This window comes from Adiantum capillus-veneris, chromosome 28 (assembly GCF_014529385.1).
Source record: "Adiantum capillus-veneris isolate H3 chromosome 28, ASM1452938v2, whole genome shotgun sequence".
NCBI classification, from domain to species: Eukaryota; Viridiplantae; Streptophyta; class Polypodiopsida; order Polypodiales; family Pteridaceae; genus Adiantum; species Adiantum capillus-veneris.
The window spans coordinates 68,818,001-68,839,327 of NC_140958.1; the positions used below are offsets into that span (position 1 = coordinate 68,818,001).

The window sequence follows — 21,327 nt, forward strand, 5'->3', positions numbered from 1 at the left end:
GGCCAATAGTAAAGGAGCCCAAATGAGAGATGGTCTATCAAAGAGCAAGGCTAACCAATGGAGCATAAGACCTTAGGGTTAGCTTCATTGAAGACCTCCAATAATGTGTGTAAAAGTCCTTTGACCTTAGGTAAGCTAGGGCTGAGCTTGAGGCGCGGGAACTCGACCCAGCTCGAGGTGCTTGTCATGCTTGATGACTAAGGTGCTTGAGGTGCTTGATGATTGAGGTGCTTAATGATTGAGATGCTTGAGGTGCTTGACATGCTTGAGATGTTAGGGTTGCACTTGAGGTGAGAACCCAACCCAAGCTTAAAGTGCTCAAGGGCCAAGCTTGTGGTGGGAACTGGGCCTATGCATGAGGGGTTGAGGTGTCAAAAAGTCAAAGATTCAATCCCTACAAGGAGGGGGCGAGCCCTACATGAGGGGGGATGAGAGAGAACACCCACACACTCACACAAGGCATGCATGGTACAAAGAAACCAAAAGGGACACTTGTCAAGTTCCTCCTCATGTTGCCCTCATGGTGTGCCTAAAGCCTATTGGTTGGCCACCCAAGGGGTCCAATGATAATTTAGGGGATTTAATTAATTGATTTTTCATTTATCAAGTCCTCTCTCTCAAAGGGGAAAGGGGGACACTTGTCTCAAGGCTACCCTTACTGCTTGTAATGCCTCCTGCTTATGATTGGCTAGGCCCGGAGGGGTCCAATGAGCTTCAAGCATGAGCTACAAGGGGGGGTCGACCCAAGCAAGCTAGGGGGTTGATTAGGGGGTATACTCACCCACACACACTCAAAAGCACTCTCATTGTGTGCTAGGCAAGGTGCAAGAGCTCCATCTCCTTCTCCAAGCTCCTTGAGAAGTTGAGAGCCTACACCAACACTCTTGGCTATGGAATGCAAATCCAACCAAGAGCTATGGTTCAATGCTTAAGCTTTCCATCTTCTCCATCTTCATTACTATGCTATTATGTATGCTAAGCAAGAAGAGTGATGATAAGTGAGGAATTATTTCTTTCTCCTATGGAATACTTCTTCTTCCTCTTCCCTACCTCCCTGCTAGCTCTCTCCACCTTCGAAGGTGTTTGAGGTCTTGGGACTGAGGCTTGGGATAGTTAATGCTTTCCACAAAGTGCATGTTATGCTTATTGCAAGAAGGCTAATGGTTTATTGCAAGTAGATTAGTTACTTAATTCAAGTAGATTAATTGTATTGCAAGGAAGATTAATTGTTGCTTTAGGCACAAGTTGATGCATAAAAGTATACATCCTCATGCACTCAAATGATTTAGGGAACACAAAGACTAATGATGTTCACGAGTTCTTGATTGTTTTCAAGCTAAGATTGATTGTTGATATTATGCAAAAGCTTGGTGTATGAAGCTTCCATCTCCATACTGCCAAAGAGGTTTCAAGGAACACAAAGATTGTATTGTACCAAGTCTCTCTTAATGAGAGAATCTATAACACAAATGCCTTTTGGAGGGGGGACCGGCTCCACATAAATCCGGTCCTCAACTGTTGTCATATTCTCTAAAATCTCTCTCTCTCTCTCTCTCTCTCTCTCTCTCTCTCTCTCTCTCTCTCTCTCGCAAAGGTATTGCTCATGCCTAGTTAATTAAGTGTTACAATTAAGTTGCTACTACCAATTAAGTTCACCATCTATGCTCTCAAAGTTGCTCACTCTAATTCTCTTAATTCCGCTATTCTCTAAGTTCATAGGCCATTTCCATTACACACTCTCTCTTAAATCCTTCACTTAAACAAAAAAAACAAGGACATGATTCTCTACGACATGATCGTCAAAGTCTTCTTTATTCTATTTCATCTCTCTTCCTCTTAAACTTTTAAACTTCGCTGTTAGAGAAGATAAAGAATGGCACGATACATCATGGTTTCGTACACTCTCAATGATGTACCTACTTATATTAGAGGTATGTAAAATCTTATCTTTGATACTTACTTTTACCATGAATGAGAACTTTGTGGCCTTTATTTTGTATATTTATACGTGTTACATTTTTTATAGATCCTTCATTGTGGAGGGGTCTTGCACATGCTGAGGATATTGTTCGTATTATCGAGGATTTTGAGATCCTTCGGTGCGTATAGCTTGAACTTGAATCCATATGACGTTAAATGTGTTGTTACTTTTATGCCTGAATGGCTAGTTGTTATCTTCTTTCTAGGCTTCAATATTATTGCAGACATTCTATCTTGGCATTATATGAAGCATGATATTTTAGAAGTGTTATAGGTTATTATCACATAGAGTTTGATATAGATGATATGCGAATCACTGTACGAGAGTTAGGTATGCAACGGCCTCTCAATTGCAGCTTTTCATACGGTCCCTATGGAGTAAATGAATGGATGTTTAGAATCTATTCTTTGGGTGACTCACGTCGACGCCTCGGTCGCAGTGTTCGACAAGTTGGACCTTGGATCTTGAGAGTTCCAAGTAGAGTGTGTCGTAGACTCAACTTCTCTAGATGATCGAACACTTTGATCCATTGTCTATGCATTCTAAGTACCATATATTTTTTAGTTATTGTTGGCTTCTTGAAGTGGGTTTTTATTTACTACATATGTTAATGTGAGAGAGAGAGAGAGAGAGAGAGAGAGAGAGAGAGAGAGAGAACTTCGCTAATTGCTAATGTAGCAACATGGGTCATGATGTATTGGCTATTCCCCCAATACATATAAAGATGCTTATATATTTGAATGTTAAGGAAGAGTACATTTGTCAAGGATATGGTACATTGTGTTGGTTGCATCATTGGGTGTATTCATATGCTGATGGGTGATATGGAAATTGTGGACGCTTAAGCATTTCACTATGCAAAGTGTCACAAATATTGAGCGAAATAAAATTGATAAGAGTCCTACAAGAACTACATATGGTTGATATTTATTATGTCAATATTTGTGGTTGTGATATTCAGTTGCAGTTGCGAAAGATACATCACAATCATAAATCTTATATTTTAGATGAAGAGTTTGAAGTTTTGAAATTAATTATGAAGTTTATCAATGGGGTATATTGGAGTGATCCTTAGCCGTCCAATTATAGCGTAGAATATGAGTCATTGTAAACAAAAACATTGAGGTTGTTGTAAAGACTTTGACCTAATGAATCTCTTGACACTTTTTGGCATGACAATTAGTAATTGAAGTGTTCGTATTGCGCTTATACTTTTTTAAAGTGTTTAAGTGGCCATGTTGATCATCTCTCTCTCTCTCTCTCTCTCTCTCTCTCTCTCTCTCTCTCTCTCTCTGTCTCTAATTTTAAGCTTTGAGTACTAATGTTGCCTTCTTTTCTTGCAGCCAATTAAATAGCCCACGAAATTGTGATTATTTTTCCAAGTGTAAAAAATCTTATTGTTGATGCCTTTGAAAAAAATTTGTTACCTGTTGAATGGGGATGGCAATGGGCACGGGAAGTGATCGAGAAAAACTACAATGTTTGGGGATCATATGTAGATGAAGAGTTGGGCACGATTTACATCAGGTTGCTTGATCCCTTTTTTTTTCCCAACATTAGGCTCATGCTCTTAAAGCAAGAGCTTGGGTTGATTCGTCATTACAAGATTTACTTGAGCTCGGTTCAAAAAATAGATTTAAGAGAAGTTTGTAGAGCTCCAGCTCAATATCTTGATCCTGTTGAAATAGCACGATTAAGAGTGCTATGCAAATATGTTCCGGAGCCTTTTTGGCAATAATGTAAACTGTTTGTTTTTTGTTTGAATTATGTCTCTTTAGTCATGTGCTTTTATGTAATCTCTCTCTCTCTCTCTCTCTCTCTCTCTCTCTCTCTCTCTCTCTCTAAGGGGTTAAATGTACCAGGAGTAGTCTAAAGGGGCAAAAGACAGAAAGTGTCGATCATGTGAGCGTCGATCGTGTGTGTGTCATGGAGAGATGTATAAAGATGCACACACACACAAACACATACAGAGTGAGGTGGTAAGAGCGAGCAAGGCTCGCCGATAGGCGAGGCACACGAGTTAGGAATAAGGTTCATTAAACAAATGAGTAGGTTGTGTCGTCTATTTGCTTTCCTCTGAGTTTTGGAACAGCTTTGGGAGGTTTGATCCAGAAGGTATATGTTGGGGAATCTGGACATGTAATTTCGTTTCTTTAATCTTAGAGTTGCGTCCCACTCGACACATGTGGCGCATGCAATGCACAAGCTTCATTAAATGAAGCCTCGTCTCGCTATATGCACTGCAAAGTTTGCTTATATTTTCAACTTTTGTAGCGCGTGTAGTGCAAAGGCTGTTGTGCTCTATGTGCTGCAAGTGCACAACGGGATGCACCTCTTAGCCAGTATAGAAAGGCAGTGACTAGAGCAAGTTTTGTTGCATTTGAAAGATAAGAACACTGGAGTCTGGGCCGTTTCGTCACAAGGTTACAATTAACACGGATAATTATTGGCGGACGTACGCATGAGAAATGCCGCCTTGTGGTCACTACTTTGTCGGCAGAGTGTCTCATTTTGTGTGTTGTGGTCTTGTGGGCACGAAAACCCCCGAGCTCTGATCTAGGCTAGGCTAGGCGGCACCCACAGCTCTGGGCTTTCAAAGAATGTCTGCAAATTCATGGACAATCCATTTCGCCGATGACGACGCCACTGTGCCGCCGCAGGTGAACATACTCGGCAGAGAGACGGTCCTTCCTGCCTCCGCCTCCCCTCCCCACCCCCTCTTCCTCTCCTGCCTCGATATCTTCTGGCAGGACATCCACTACAATCGCCGGCTTCTCTTCTACCCGCCTCACCCCCGCGTGCTACCATTCCGCAACGGCGATGATGTGCTACCCGCGTCGTATCTGATGCAGCAGCTCAAAAGCAGCCTTTCGCTATGCTTGGTCCATTACTTCCCCTGGTGTGGTCGCCTTGCAAAGGGCGCAAACCCTCCCCACAGGCTCTGCATCGATTGCAACGATGCCGGCGTCGAATTTGTAGAGGCCTCCATTGACATGCCCCTTTCCTTGCTTGCTGAAGACGGCTTTCAGATGAAGCGCTTCTTTGATCAGCTTTGCCAACAGCCAGATCACAAGGGAGACTGCCTCTTCTCCAGCCCCCTTCTCTCGATTCAGGTAATATACTTGTGTGTGTGTGTGAGAGAGAGAGAGAGAGAGAGAGAGAGAGAGAGAGAGAGAGAGAGAGAGAGAGCATTGTTCTTTCCTGTGAGCAGGCCACTCTTTTCTTGGATGGTGGCCTTGCCATTGGTGTCGCGCAGAGCCATGTCGTCGCAGATGGGCAGTCTTTATGGGACTTTATGGTGTCATGGGGAGAGTGCTCAAGAGGGGTTCCCTTAAGCCTCCCGCCTGTACATGATAGGGTAGTGGTGCACGATCCTTCTCCAGAGAAAGCGACATGGGCCTTTGATTTCCAGCTCAGAGAAGAAGATAAAGCTGTAGAAGAGGACCTTACTGATGCTCCAGACGGTGTAAATGGAGATGCTAATACCGGCTCCGAAAATGGGAAAAATGGGCATAATGACAACAGTTCAGAAACCAAGTCCTCTGAAAATGGTGGCAAGAGCCCTCCCAAGCCAGACTCCTCGGTGCAGTATATGTTTACATTGTCTGCCTCTGCAATCAAGCAATTGAAGAGTGAGGCAGGTGAAAGCTTCACTTCTTTTGAGGTCACATGCGCACACTTCTGGAAGCGAACCTCCTTTGCGAGGAAATCTCCACCTGCTGAGCTGACCTACATTTATGTGCCAATCAATTGTCGCTCCCGCATCTCACCGCCACTACCGCGTGCGTACTTTGGCAATGTCATTGGCGTAGGCACAGCCTTAAGCACCGCTGGCAAGATTCGCAACGAGTCGTTACGGGCAACATCGAGCCGGATCCACCAGGGATTGGCGGCAGTGACGGAAGATGTTGTGGAAGCCTTCATGAATTGGCTTGAGATTCATGATAACAGGCTCATGAATGCCAGCAGTGCTGACATCCCAGTAATGAAGGGTTTGAATGTGGCAAGTTCGCCGCATTTCCCTGCATATAAAGTGGATTTTGGGTGGGGCAGACCGGCGGCAGTGCGCACAGTGAAGGTGACGGGGAGTGGAGAGTTGGTCTTCTTTGGGGGCAGGCCTGGATCCAAGCTAGGTGATGTAGAGATATGCACTGCCTTACCTAGTGATGTTTTGAAGCGTCTCTTACAAGATCCTGAGTTTCTTGCAAAGCCTCCTACCTCTTCCCTTATTGACTAGAAGCTTTGTGCTAATGTATGTCACTTTATTGGGAGTATTTTGCAATTTATAGAGAGTCCTGGAGCTGGCCTCATTTATTAGCTTCATAGTTTATACCCTTTATAAGGATGTAACCATTTATCGATTCTGTTTCAGTCGAGCTTAGTGAATGTTAGTCCCTTTGCATCATGCACATTGCAATCCTTCAATTGATTATCTACTTGGTTGTCCTAGTTTCCTCTTGAGTAATCTGGTTTGAGTTCAAGACTCCTGGGATAGATGCTCAAGAACTCTTGGGATTGTTGGTGTGATATCAAACCTTCTCTTTTTTTCCTCTCTCTCTCTCTCTCTCTCTCTCTCACTCTCTCTCACACATACACACACACATCAAGCATGATAACAATATATTTGGCTTGACAATTTTAAGGCCATCTTAGTAGGCTAAGACAACCTCAAAAAGAAAAGCATAGTGCATATGTGAGTCCACACAAGTGGTGCCATACAAAGAACTCCAAGATCATTTGTTTGTGTGGCTTGAGTCCAATGCTTAGAGGGACGACACACAAAATGAGATGGCCGTGAAGAAACAGCTCACTCATGGGAACTTGGCAACCTCCAAAGCTTGTTCACATGCATCTTACACTCATGGGAACTTGGCAACCTCCATGTAGACAGATTTGGCATGATGAGCTCATAACTCTATTGCATGTCATTGAAGCAACTCCAGCAAAGAGCTCATCTACCTAGGGTGGGTACCTTTGAATGCCATTTTTCTCCTTCCAAAAACACTCCAATCTTCACTATCGTTGGTCTCTCTCTCTCTCTCTCTCTCTCATCATGGTAATGAGTTAATTTAACACTCCTTGGCAGCTAGATATCTGAGATCTCTTTGGGTTGTTCCTACGAGGTTAAAACAGCCCCTTCTCAACTTCTTTTTCTTCTTCTACTACTTCTTCTTCTTCTCTCTCTCTCTCTCTCTCTCTCTCTCTCACACACACACACACACACACACACACACACACACACACACACACACACATGGCATGGCACTGAGCCTCAAGCCTTAACAGATTGGGAGCACTGTCCGAGAGGAAATCATGATGCTACCTTTAGGGGATGGGTACACGTTCGTCAAGGGGGAGGGGCACGTTGATGATGCGTGGCATCCTCTTTGCTCAAGGTTTCTTCAAGCTCAATAAAGCTCCATATTATATAATATAGATGTGCAACTAGAGCTCTCTCTCTCTCTCTCTCTCTCTCTCTCTCTCTCTCTCTCTACTTTTGCACGTGCACACGAGCGCACTCGCACACGTCTTGCAGGAGGTCATCCTCCTCTCTGTCGTGTTCATGCTCCAACTCACTCTCCTATTCATGCTCCCTCTCCTTTACATGCTATAGCTCTACGGTCTGCCCTTGGCTATCGCCATCATTGATGCAGATATTGGAGCAACCAAAGGTGCATGCGACGCATGGCTAGAGGTGGCTCTCTCCTTACACATTGACAAAGGATTCCCAAAGAGAGCATCCTCCATGTGTGCTTGTGTGTGTGTGTGAGAGCGAGAGAGAGAGAGAGAGAGAGAGAGAGAGAAGGGGGGGGGAATAGGAACCGGCTCCGGAGCACACCGGCACACTCACACACATAAGGACCAACTCACACACACACACACACACACACACACACACACACACACACACATCATACCCGGGACACACATGACATTGCGAATGAAGGTGATGGCGATGAAGATCGACACAGTAACTATGCATAACCACAAAGTGGTTGTGTGTGTGTGTGTGTGTGTGTGTGTGTGAGAGAGAGAGAGAGAGAGAGAGAGAGAGAGAGAGAGAGGAGACACAAAAAACCTCTTAGTGGTTTTGAGCTACAATATGTCAGTTTTCAAAAGAAACTGACTAGTGGGGTCTTTGGCCCATATTTAATAGGCCTTGCAAGATGGACCATTGGTTAATTGGAGGGGAAGGTGCAAATTGTTTAATGGGTAAAAGAGCAAGGCTCCATATGATGTGGGGGTGCAATCTTGACCATTGGATCTTGCAAAAGATCAAGGGTAGAGGTTGAAAGGCGCCATTTGAAGTGGGGGCTCAATCTTGGCCTTTGGATCTCAATCAAGATCAAGGGAGGAGGTGAAAAGGTGCATTTTGAAGAGAGGGGAGCCCATCCTAGCCACTAGATCTCACTCAAGATGAAGGGTGGAGGTTGAAAGGCTATCCATTGGATGAAAAAAGGATATAATGGTTGAGATTGAAGCCCACCCCCCCTTTCCCCCTCCCGAAATTCAAAGTACATTGTACCATCATGTCATCTTCACTTTTTCAATTGTCACCTCACTGTCACACCCCCTTTTCTAGGTTTTAAAGGCTTGTAAGAGCATGGTATTCTCCTCTAAAAGGTTGTTTTGACCTAGGCAAACCAAGGGGAAAGAGGGGACAAACTATGACACACCTAGCTCTTCCTAGTTGTAGAGTGTGTCCACCACCCTCTTCCTATTGGCTGGCCTCTAATTAACCTTAATCCCAAAGGGCCCCTAGAGGGTTCATATTTCTCTTAATTATTATCAGACTCAGTAAAATCTGACCTAGTAGAAATTCAACCTAGCAATATTCCGACCCAACAATATTCCGATTCAGCAAATATCAAACTCATCAAAATAATCAGAGTCAATACTTGACTGACCAAATATCAAACTCAATAATATTTAGAGTCAACAATATTCAAAGCAGCATTCCAGTTTCAAACCCAACAATATTCAGACTCAACATATAATATCCAGTCAACACATGGCACGTACCGGTGGTGGATTTCATAGAAATCTGACTTGGATCCACACGTCCCTTGATCAAAGTCAAATGCCTTATCCTATTTTTCCAAAAATCCCTAGTTACTATATAGCATAAAGGTATAGTGCTTGGAACCTAATCCAAGATATACAAATACACCATACAACACTGTGACAAACTCAATGCTAGGATCTTCATATGAAGCAAAGTGTAGTGCCTAGTACTTAAACCAAGGTACACAAAATACATCATAGAGAGAAACTAAACGTCGCCCAAACATTCCCCAAGGGATTATATCACATGAGAGCTCATAGAAAATGAAATTATAAAACCAAAACTAAATAAGTATGTCCAATCTCCAAGAGCATGAAGTAAACATCAGCAGAATCGGCCTCCGCAACCTCTAAAACATAAGAATCTGACTTTGAAAATCAAGTTTTTGCAATCGAGGCACCAAACCCTGAATATCCTCTTGTATCTTCAGACCTCCTTGAATTTGAAAATTTGTATATTGAGCCTTCAACAACATGTGCATAAAGACATAAGGCTTCCAACATCCAAATAAAAGATGATCCACATGATCCATAAACATTTGTTCTTCAAAATCAAGTAGTTTAGGTAAGTTTGAGACAAAACAACTGCTTCCATATGAAACAATCATTCCACTCAACAAACTCTGTAATTTTGTCATGAAAAACATCCAAAATATCATATCCCTTTGATTTCCACTTGACTTTTGCAAAATCAGGAAAAAAAAATTCTTTGCCTGATCATCAATCTGCAAAATTTGATTTAAACAATATGAAATATGGATCATTGAGTCATCAAATGAAATATGTTGCATTTGAAAAATCTAATTTGCAACTTTTGCATTGAGAAAATCATCAATATGCACTTCAGACGTATAAATCTCATCTCGAAAAACTCCAAAATTTTGAATATCTGCAGCAACTTTTGAGTTTGAGAATAAGCTCATACAACTGGTATGCATCTCCATAATCAACTTTACCACCAATTTGAAGCAAATAACACTTTCAACAAATCAGATTTCACCTGATAATGACCTAGATTTGGTTCAAGATGAAAAAAGCTTTTTGCAACCATCAAGCAATGCGTCTTCAACATCTGCAACATGTGAGGACATTGATACTTTGCTTCAAATTATGATGTAGGCTCCAAAAACCCACTTTCTTGATTTTGCAATTCAAGAAACAATCAATCTGATCTTTCTTTGGTTCAATCTGAATTGATTTATAGCTATAAAATAGAGTACTAACACCATCTTCACACAAATTTTGCAAACCTACATTACTTTGCTCAAGTTTCTCCTCAAAAACATCATAAAAATTTGAGTTTGGCTGTAAAAAAAATAAATCAATAAATTCCTCCTCAATCTAAGCACTTTCAAGATCATTTTCAGTTGCGAGAAACTCCATAAACACTTCAATTTTTTTTTGAATCAACGCCTTGCATCTTAGCTTGCTCTATTTGCATTCATAAAAATATGCTCGATCTTCCATTTGAGAGAAATAAGCTTCAAAATCAACGAACATAACTTCAATTGGATTTCTATTGTGACCTTGCATTGCAAAAGAAAGAGAATTTCCAAAAAGAGTGGATTTTTGAACATCAAGGTATTCCAATCCTCCTTCTTGAATTTCAAGTCGAGTTGTTGTGCTTGCTGAAAATTCAAAATTTTGCTTTTCTGATGAAAGTGTATTAGTTCTACGCACATTCAATGCATCATTGAAGTTGTAAAATTGAAGAATTCTCTCTTTTGGGTAGTTGCTTGATTTTGGTGTAGGGGCTTCTATGGAATTTTGGTGGTTGCTTTGGCTCACACCCATGTGCACTCCCTCTCCCTTAATCATGAACACTCCCATTGGATAACTCCACTCCTCTTTGTCATCACCACTACCCTCATCAAACCCAAGCTCCTCTTCAAGTTGCCCTGTCAAATGCAAACATGCATTTTGCAAACATCTGATTCCCTTCTTGGTAGAACAAGATTTCAGTCTTCTACCCTTGTGTTCAAAAAGATACTCCAATGCATCTTTCGAGTAGACATTCCAAATCATCTAACTTCTCCTTGGCTACATAAAACTTCCCCCTTGATGATGCTTTATGACAATGCTTGAAAACTTTCAAGACCTTTGTGCACAAATCCGCCAGACAAAAATACTTGAAAACATCTCTTTTTAGACAACCTTCAGACACCAACGGACAATCATCCTGAACATGGTCATCTTTCAAAAAAACATCACACTTTTTCTTCTTCTTGTTGTTATTCATTTCAAAAATTAGAAATCACATAACAAGTTAGCCCTCATAGTCACTGCACCACACCAAACTGAGACTACGTGTAATCCTAAAGTGGAGAGCATAGGATACAATACCTAGATCCACTCCCATCTTGACATGTAGTTGCTTCATCATGTTATACAACTTTTAAAATCCAAAATTTAGGTAAACTTTGTGCAAAATTTGAAATAAATCTTACTTGAAACACTTTGAACTCTTCAAAGCTTCAAAATTGGATCAATTTTAAGGTTCTAACCTTCATGAATACCACATCGAGCACTTCCACTTCTATTTAGCATTCAAATACACGTCCACGACAAAGTTCAGGCAGATTCCCACTTCAAATTGTAGGTTGAATATGATTTTTTGATTTCAATGGCACAAACAGATTCTAATTCATCAACTTTAACTTTTGATTTAGTAGCATCAAGATGATACGCAGGTTCAAATTCAACAAACTGCATGTTCAAATCCAACAAATTGTATGTTCAAATTCAGCATACTACATCTTTAGATTCAACAAATTGCACGTTTTGATTCTCTCTTTGCTTCCAAGTAACCGCATCATCCAGCATTTGCTCTCCAATTGCAATCTTCATGTTGTTCATGACCCTAAATTTCAGCACGCACACATCACTAGTCCCACTCTTAATCCTCCATTACAGTGAATGCTACAAATTCAGGGATAGTCCCGTGATTCTCCAAATTGCTGAAAATCTGAATCTGTAGGTGAACTTGCACATTGTTTCATGCCAAGACTGATGCCAGTAAGAAGATGGATTCCAAATCAAGTTTTCTTTTCTCTCTGTTGGGGAATACACCAGCAAAGGGGAAAGACAAGCGCAAGCGGACTGCTCCAAATTCATCATTTCTAAGCTTGCTCCAATGCAATCACAAAGATTGCAGCCTAACAAAGCTGTAAACACAACAATATCACCAAATGTGTTGGGGTTCAACAACACAAGAATCTCTCTCTCACACATGATCTCAAACAGAGAATAGATACTAACTCCATGATCAGACTGAGGAAAAGACACATTCAGATAAATTTAGAGTCAGCAAACAGAACATAGAGAAAAGATCATATAGAGCAAAGAACACCATGGCTAAAGTTTCTCTTACATTTCCCTAATCAGAACTCATCCCAATACAAGTACCAATTGATGGTTATAACTATCCAACCCAAAAATGTTCTTGGCATAAAATATCAAACTCAACAAAATTCGACCTAGCAGAAATCTGGCCCAACAATATTCCGACTCAGCAAGTATCAGACTCATCAATAATCAGAGTCAAAAAATATTCAGACTTAGCAATTATCTGACTGACCAAATATCAGACTAAGTAATATCCAAAGTCAACAATATTCAGGGTCAACAATATTGAGAGTATCATTCCAATTTCAGACCCAACAATATTCAAACTCAACATATAATATCCAGTCAACATCCAAGACACACATATGGTGGACAGAGGAAGTGAAACATAAAAAACTAAATGCAAAAAGGTGTGGTCCACGGGCCTAAATAGAACGGATTAGAATTTTTAAATAAACTTAACCCTAGCTCACTTATGGAGCACTATTTGTGGGGCCTAAAAATTCAATTATCAAAAGCTTAAATGCTGGGGATGATCTCTATAAATTACATTGTCTGGTGATGTGGTAGGTTATACGATCTTTTGCAATTTTCACTTGCTATATTTGGCAACTTTTTGCGTGAGATTTTTGTAGCAAATGCTTTTGGGGGTTGTGCTTTTAGAACAAAATCTTTTGCGGCTTTGATTTTAGGGATCCCTTGGAAGTTTAAAAGAGTCCCTTGGGCTACTCTTCCAGAGAGCATATGGAAGTAGTCTCGGAGAGGGTTGGACCCTTAGTTGTACTTTGCGAAAAGAATAATAAAAAATACCAAAAGGGGCGTCAGTCTTTGGGGCCAGTGTGTCTTGGCTTTGAACTCTGTGGTGTTGTGTCGACCCCTTCTCTCTCTCTCTCTCTCTCTCTCTCTCTCTCTCTCTCTCTCTCTCTCTCTCTCTCTCTCTCTCTCTCTCGTCAAGTTCAGTGATTTTACAATTTCTATTTGTGTGTTGCTATTGATTTCTCACTTGGAGTGTCCCAACTATGTAACACTCCGTAGGAGAGGATAGTTGGGCTACCAATAGATCACAGGACACACAAAAATAAACGGTAAGTTAGGTCCATGTTAACCCTCACGGCTCACGGACACCCTATCACCTACGACGGACGTTGTAACCTACGGCGGACATTGTATTATTTATTTGGTAGAGTGTCATAAAATCTAATATCTAACTAACCCAAATGATTTTCTCATATTAAATTGATCACTTAATGTGGGAGAATAAACGGGAACAAGTGTTAAGATATAGGTATGTGCTTTTAGATCTATCTCAACACGGGGCCAATGTAAAGGGGCCCAAAAGGGAGATGGTCTATCAAAGAGCAAGGCTAACCAATGGAGCATAAGACCTTAGGGTTAGCTTCATTGAAGACCTCCAATAAATGTGTGTAAAAGTCCTTTTGACCTTAAGCAAGCTAGGGCTGAGCTTGAGGTGGGAACCCGGCCCAAGCTCGAGGTGCTTGTCATGCTTGAGGTGTTTTTCATGCTTGAGGTGCTTGATTAAGATGCTTGAGGTGCTTGACTGGCTCCATGCTTGAGGTGCTTGACTTGCTGCATGATTAAAGTACTTGAGGTGCCTTGAGAAGCTTGCCTGAGATGCTTGTGGGAACACCCCCTAGTTCAAGTGCTTTGTCATGCTTGATGAGTAAGGTGCTTGATCACCTAAAGTCAAAATCATTCCTACAAGAGGGGGGGCGAGCCCTTTTCCTAGGAGCTAGAGAGAGAACACCCACTCACACACACAAGGGAAGCCCCAACTTGAAGAGGCAGCAAGGACACATGTCAGGCCCCTACCCATGTTACCTTCATGTGTTGCTTGAAGCCTATTGGCTAAGCTTCAAAGGGGTCCAATGATAAATTACATGAATTATCTAATTTTTTTAGCATTTATCAAGTCCTCTCTCTCAAAGGGGAAAGGGGGACACTTGTCCCAAGGCTACCCATGTTGCTTGTAATGGCTCCTGCTTGTGATTGGCTAGGCCTGGAGGGGTCCAATGAGCTTCAGGCATGAGCTACAAGGGGGGGGTCGACACAAGCAAGCTAGGGGGGTGCCTAGGGGGTATACTCACCCACACACACTCACAATCACTCTCATTGTGTGCTATGCAAAGTGCAAGAGCTCCCTCTCCAAGCAAGTAGAGGTTGAGAGCCTACACCAACACTCTTGGCTATGGAGTGCAAATCCAACCAAGAGCCATGCTTCAATGCTTAAGCTTGCCATCTCCTTCTTCTTCATTACTATGCTATTATGTATGCTAGCAACAAGAGTATGATAAGTGAGGAACTAATTCTTTCTCCTATGAAATGTTTCTTCTTCCTCTTCCCTACCCTCATTCCCTGCTAGCTCTCTCCACCTTCGAAGGTGTTTGAGGTCTTGGGACTGAGGCTTGGGATAGTTAAAGCTTTCTTCAAGTTTATGTTATGTTTGTGGTGCATGAAGCCTTCCATCTTCATGGCATCACCTAGGTCACAAGGAACACAAAGACTGTATTGTAACAAGTCTCTCTTTATGGGAGAAATCATAATACAAATGCCTATTGGAGGGGGGACCGGCTCCACATAAATCCGGTCCTCAATTGTTGTCATGTTCTCTAAACTCTCTCTCTTGCAAAAGTATTGTCTATGCCAAGTTAACTAATTGCTATGATTATGTTGCTATCTTCAATTATGTCTACCCGCTATGCTCACAAAATCATTTCTTGAAAGTACTCTCATTAAATTCCGCTATTCTCAAATTGAATAGGCAAATTCCATTACATTGGTATCAGAGCATTTGGTTTCTCTTTTCTTGCTTAAGAAGAGAGGTCCTTAAGTAGCCTATAAATGGTTGATGTTGTTAATTATAATAGAGTAAGTGGAACTGGGATCTAATACCGGTTTTGTTAAGCCCACTATGTGGGGGATGGTGCACACCTCGGGAGCTTTGGACTTAATAATGGAGTCTTTTTAGACTTGCCTACGGCTTTACCATTATTGAGCCATAAGAAGTCCGAAAGGAGCTAGCCCTTGGCAACTCTGCTATGTTAGACCTACTCCTCTACTCTCTATAATTAACCACTTTGAGCCGTGGGTGTAGATACTTAAGAGCCGATTTTCAAAGGCTAAGAGGAGTGGCAACTAAGGTTTTGAATTGCCAAAGCATACACTAAGTACATACATAAAATTTTGTTATCATGGCTGACAATAATCAAGAGAGTAGAATGAACATTGATAGCTTTGATTTTGCACATGAAGGTGCTAATGATGATGCTCCCATGTTTGTGAATTATCTTGTGACTAGGTTGCAACAAGCTATGGGCAACCCTACCTTGTAAGCCGAAGTTACTCAACAACTTCGTGCTTATGGAATTTCCCTTCCTCTCCAAGAGGAGAGAGAGCTTAGGAGGCCTCTTGAAGAGACCCCCAAAAGAAGACTCTCTCCCATTCGAGAGGAGGAATCCAAAGAGAAAGAAAGCAATGAAAGTCTAAGTTCTTCTGAAGATGTGGCTCCACGAAGAAGGCGGTCTAGACGATCGCCTACTCCTCCCAAGAGGAAAAGAGCAACCCATAGTCCTTCTCCTCATCACTCTCAAAGGCAAGAGAGGAAACAAAGGAAGAAAAGGGCTAGGAAGAGGTCACCCTCTTCTCCTTCTTCTTCACCTTCCTTCTCTTCCGATGAAAGTTATGGCTATTCTCCTAGAGAATACAAGAGGGGAGGACATCGCAAATCATTTCCTGCATGGCGAAGGTCACAAAAGCTAAAGAAGTTCAAGGAGGGAGGAAAGAGTATCTCTTTTCTCACCTACAATGGCACCTTTGGTGCTACCGACAAAGTGTTGGCCTTCATCCAACAATTTGATGCGGCCTTTGGGGACGAGGGCTTCACAGAGTCCTCCAAGCTACGCCATGTAGCTATGCACTTCCAAAAATCAGCTCGTCAATGGTGGGCTAGCCTTCGTGGCAATGGAGAAGCCCCAAAGACATGGAAAACTCTACGAGTTTCCATCATGAAGCAATTTCTTCCAAGCGATACTAAAGATAAAGTTCTTACCGAATGGCGCGGCTTGAAGCTCCTCTCTCATGAGTCTATCAACAAGTATGTAGATAAGTTTTGGGATTTACATCTCAAAGCTACTGTCTTTCAAAAGATAGACTTTGCCGAGCAAAGACAACAATTCTGTGCGGGATTACCTGAAGAGATGGCCGAATATATCAACTCTCAACGGCCCGGTACTATTACCGAAGTAATCCACCACACCATGGTTGCTTCACGCATCAATTTCCATCAAGGGGCTAGACGTAATGTCAAGCCCATGGAAAACAAAGATAAAAATGATGCAAAGGGGAAATCCAATGCTCAAAATAATTCCCAAGGCACTTCCAACAACAACAACAACAATCGGTCCAAGGAGAAGGGAGTTTACAAAGGTAAAAACAAACTCTCTCCTGAAGAGCTTGAAGCTTTTCGCAAGGACCATAAGTGTTTCAAGTGTGGGGAGCAAGGACATGGCTATCGTTCTTGCCCCAAGAAGAATACTCGCAATGAGACTCCTAGGGCTTCCACCATCGAAGCTCCAAAAGAGGATGCTCATTGCAAAGGATCATCACTCTCCTATGCTTGGGGAAAGGTAAGAGAGCATGATGCCTTCATCTTGTTTGATCCTGGCTCTACTCTCAACTTCATATCAATAGAGTTGGCCACCAAGTTGGGCATTCAAGCTTTTGAGATGGGAGATATAGTAACAGCTGATGCAGGTTTCAAGGGACAACAAGCCTCCGTTACTCCCTTGATTGGGAAGTTGAGGCTTCATGTCCAAAGCTATGTCGACAAAGAAGACTTCTTCATCTCTCCCCTCCAACATCAGGATGTTATCCTAGGGGCACCATGGTTTGATCGCATGGCTGCCAACATGAAGTTCCCTGAACGGAGAATTTACTTCACCTACAGGGGAAAGAACATGTATATAGATGCTAGTGAGCGTGGTCGCACTATTCCACTTGTAAATCCTCTTTCTTTTGATAAATCAATGAAGAGCTCAGTTTCTGCGTACATGATTTATGTCAAAGAGTCTCTAAAAGCTAATAATGTTTCATCAAATGAAAATGATAGGAATCAAGAAGAGTTAGACTTGTCTACTTTTCTAAAAGGATTCCAAGATGTGTTCATCGATGATATCCCTATGGACCTACCTCCAAAACGAGGGGATGATGACCATCGTATTGAGCTCCTTCCAGGAAGCTCACCGCCTAACAAACCTCCTTATCGAGTCTCACAAGCTCAACAAGAGGAGATCATGAGGCAAGTACAAGAGCTGGTAGACAAAGGGATGGTGAGGCCTAGTTCCTCTCCCTTTTGTTCTCCAGTCCTTTTAGTGCAAAAGAAAGATGGTACATATCGTATGTGTGTGGACTATCGAGCACTAAACCATATCACTATCAAAAACAGATTTCCCGTACCTCGGGTAGAAGATCTGTTTGATAAGCTACAAGGCTCTACCTACTTCAGTAGGATTGACCTTAAGAGTGGCTATCATCAAATAAGGATAGTGGATGAGGATATCTTAAAGACCGCGTTTCGCACAACATTTGGTCTTTATGAATATCTAGTCATGCCTTTTGGCTTGACTAATGCACCAGCTACGTTCAATCGTTTGATGGAGAAAATTTTTAGACCATATCGAAAATTCACTGGAGTGTTCTTCGATGATATCATCATCTACTCCAAGTCTTTGGAGGAACATAAGCAACATCTCCAAGTGATTTTTCAAGCCTTGAGGGAGAACAAACTTTTTCTCAACCAAAAGAAAAGTGAATTCTTCCTTCAAGAGATTCAATATCTAGGCCATATTATCTCTCACGATGGTATTCGTATGGATCCATCAAAGTTAGAGGTAATAAAATCATGGCCTAACCCAAGGAATCTACATGAGCTAAGAAGCTTTATTGGTATGTGTGCATACTATAGACGCTTCATAGCAAAATTCTCTCAAGTAGCAGGACCACTACACGACTTAACCAAGAAGAACGTTAAGTTTGTATGGTCTGCTAAGGAGCAAAATGCTTTTCAAAAACTCAAAGAGAAGCTTACTTCCCAACCAGTCCTCGTGCTTCCGGATCTCTCAAAGCCATTTGAGGTCCAATGTGATGCTTGTGGTGATTGCCTTGGAGCAGTTTTGCTTCAAGAAGGGCATGCCATAGCATATGAGAGCCGAAGGCTCAATGGTGATGAACGAGTCTTGGGCATTTATGAGAAAGAGCTTTTAGCTGTTCTACATGCCCTAGACACATGGAAGCACTACCTATTGGGGACTCCATTTATCCTACGAACCGACCACCAAAGTCTCAAGTATTTCATGACGCAAACCAAGCTTTCCGACAAACAAATGAGGTGGGCAAATTTTCTTTCGCAATTTAATTTCCATATTGCTCACATAGCTGGTAAGCACAATCAAGTTGCCGATGCACTTTCACGACGACCAAAAGTTAATGCGGTGTCTATAGCTACTCACAATGATCTATCCTCTATGATAGATGAGTATGCTACTGACCCTGACTTTAGAGACATAATGTCAGCCCTTGCTTTGGGGAAGAAAGAGGAACCATTCACCTTGCAGGATGGTTATCTTCTCCACGGCAATAGGCTATGTGTTACCCATTCCCTTCGTGAGAAGGTTATGTATGAATCCCATGCTCCTCCATATGCAGGGCATAGAGGTATTCAACCTACTCTCCGAGGAGTAGAGACGTATTTCTATTGGCCTACCATGAAAGTGGACATACAAGAGTATGTTTCAAAATGTGTAGTATGCCAAAAGACCAAGTATGATAGAGGGAAGCAACCTAGATTACTCCAGCCATTGCCTATTCCAAATTCACCATGGGAGAGTATATCCATGGATTTCATCTTTGGAATACCCAAGTCTATCCATGGGAATACAGGAATATGGACAATAGTCGACAGGTTTAGCAAGCAAGCACATTTTATTCCTGTCAAAAAGACTATTAAGGCACATCAAATGGCAACTCTCTTCATATCTCAGATTTTCAAACACCATGGATTACCCACATCCATCGTGTCAGATAGAGATCCTAGAATGACCAGTAATTTCTGGAAAGGTCTCTTTGAAAATCTAGGAACAAGATTGAATTTCTCTTCGGCCTATCACCCACAAACGGATGGTCAAAGTGAGATAGCCAATCTTACGATACTCGATCTACTCAAGACTTATGTTACCGAAGTAGATCAACGCTCACAATGGGAAAAGTATTTACCGCTAGCAGAGTATGCCTACAATAATACTGTACATACTTCTACGGGCAAAGCACCTTTCGAGATCATAGAAGGAAGACCTAAAAGTCCCTTGCTACTGAAAGTACATGGGAAGATCTTCTCCGCCGATGAGTATAGCCGTGACCTACAAGAATCTTTTCAAAAGATTAGGGAGGCTATAGCCATCTCTCAACAAAGGCAAAAAGCTGCTGCTGATAAGCACAGAAGAGCCTTAATGTTCAAAGAAAATGATTGGGTCTTACTCAAGTTTCCTAAGGCTCGATTAAGGCAAACGACGGGCAAAAATCCTACGGGCCATCAAAAGTATTATGCTAAACTAGCAAAAAGATACTATGGTCCTTTCCAAATCTTGAAGCCTATCAATGAGACGGCTTATCAACTCAAGTTGCCCAACCATTGGCTTATACACAATGCCTTTCATGTAAGCTTACTTAAGCCCTACAAAGGAGAGCCACCAATTGAACCAATTATTGAAGACCCTCCCGAAGTTGAAGACCAAGAAGAGGTGCTACAACCCGAAGCTATTCTTCGGCATGAAGACAAGGTACTACGACATGGTAAGATTATCCGACGGTATCTTATTAAGTTCAAAAATTATCCTTTTGAAGATGCTAAATGGATGCAAGGAGTACAACTTAAGGATAGTATGAACCTTGTCAATGCTTACAATGCTACATTAGAGTAAGCAAATGTACAAATTTCTTTTAAATAACTCATGTTTTTGTCTTATATGACTAGTCCTCTTTTTAATTGTGCACAAATTTAACTAGTATGCATGCTTAGAATCATGTTTGTGATGACGACGTCTCTCAAACACCAAGTAGAATTTGTCACTCTACTTTGGGAGAATGAAATGGACTAAAGAGCAGACATGCTTGCGGCAGCTATGTCTCCCAAGCACCAAATGGATTAGTCATCCATCTTGGAAAGATGTCGTAGGGTAAAAAGGGATCCTTTACCCGCTAAGTACGATTGACTAATGACTAAGACTTTATCTCTTCTACCTCATAGTCGAGGACGACTATGATTTCAAGAGAGAGGTAATGTCATAAAATCTAATATCTAACTAACCCAAATGATTTTCTCATATTAAATTGATCACTTAATGTGGGAGAATAAACGGGAACAAGTGTTAAGATATAGGTATGTGCTTTTAGATCTATCTCAACACGGGGCCAATGTAAAGGGGCCCAAAAGGGAGATGGTCTATCAAAGAGCAAGGCTAACCAATGGAGCATAAGACCTTAGGGTTAGCTTCATTGAAGACCTCCAATAAATGTGTGTAAAAGTCCTTTTGACCTTAAGCAAGCTAGGGCTGAGCTTGAGGTGGGAACCCGGCCCAAGCTCGAGGTGCTTGTCATGCTTGAGGTGTTTTTCATGCTTGAGGTGCTTGATTAAGATGCTTGAGGTGCTTGACTGGCTCCATGCTTGAGGTGCTTGACTTGCTGCATGATTAAAGTACTTGAGGTGCCTTGAGAAGCTTGCCTGAGATGCTTGTGGGAACACCCCCTAGTTCAAGTGCTTTGTCATGCTTGATGAGTAAGGTGCTTGATCACCTAAAGTCAAAATCATTCCTACAAGAGGGGGGGCGAGCCCTTTTCCTAGGAGCTAGAGAGAGAACACCCACTCA

General features: G+C 41.9%; 1 protein-coding gene and 1 pseudogene across 1 annotated transcript; one reads left to right on the forward strand and one right to left on the reverse strand.

Annotated features, from left to right (window-relative positions):
- The first annotated feature begins 4,488 nt into the window (after window positions 1-4,488).
- On the forward strand, window positions 4,489-6,386 carry LOC147420621 (hydroxycinnamoyltransferase-like). The gene is made up of 2 exons (XM_086504860.1): window positions 4,489-5,094; window positions 5,193-6,386. The coding sequence occupies exons 1-2, from the start codon at window positions 4,582-4,584 to the stop codon at window positions 6,216-6,218; spliced, it is 1,539 nt and encodes a 512-aa protein (XP_086360986.1). The 5' UTR covers window positions 4,489-4,581; the 3' UTR covers window positions 6,219-6,386.
- Window positions 6,387-9,396: 3,010 nt separating this feature from the next.
- On the reverse strand, window positions 9,397-9,984 carry LOC147420622 (uncharacterized; annotated as a pseudogene).
- Window positions 9,985-21,327: the final 11,343 nt, after the last annotated feature.

Coding starts and splice junctions, on each gene's coding strand:
- LOC147420621 (XM_086504860.1), top strand. CDS start 4,582: ATGTCTGCAAATTCATGGACAATCCATTTCGCCGATGACGACGCCACT. Junction 5,095..5,192: donor GCCCCCTTCTCTCGATTCAG/GTAATATACTTG, acceptor TCCTGTGAGCAG/GCCACTCTTTTCTTGGATGG.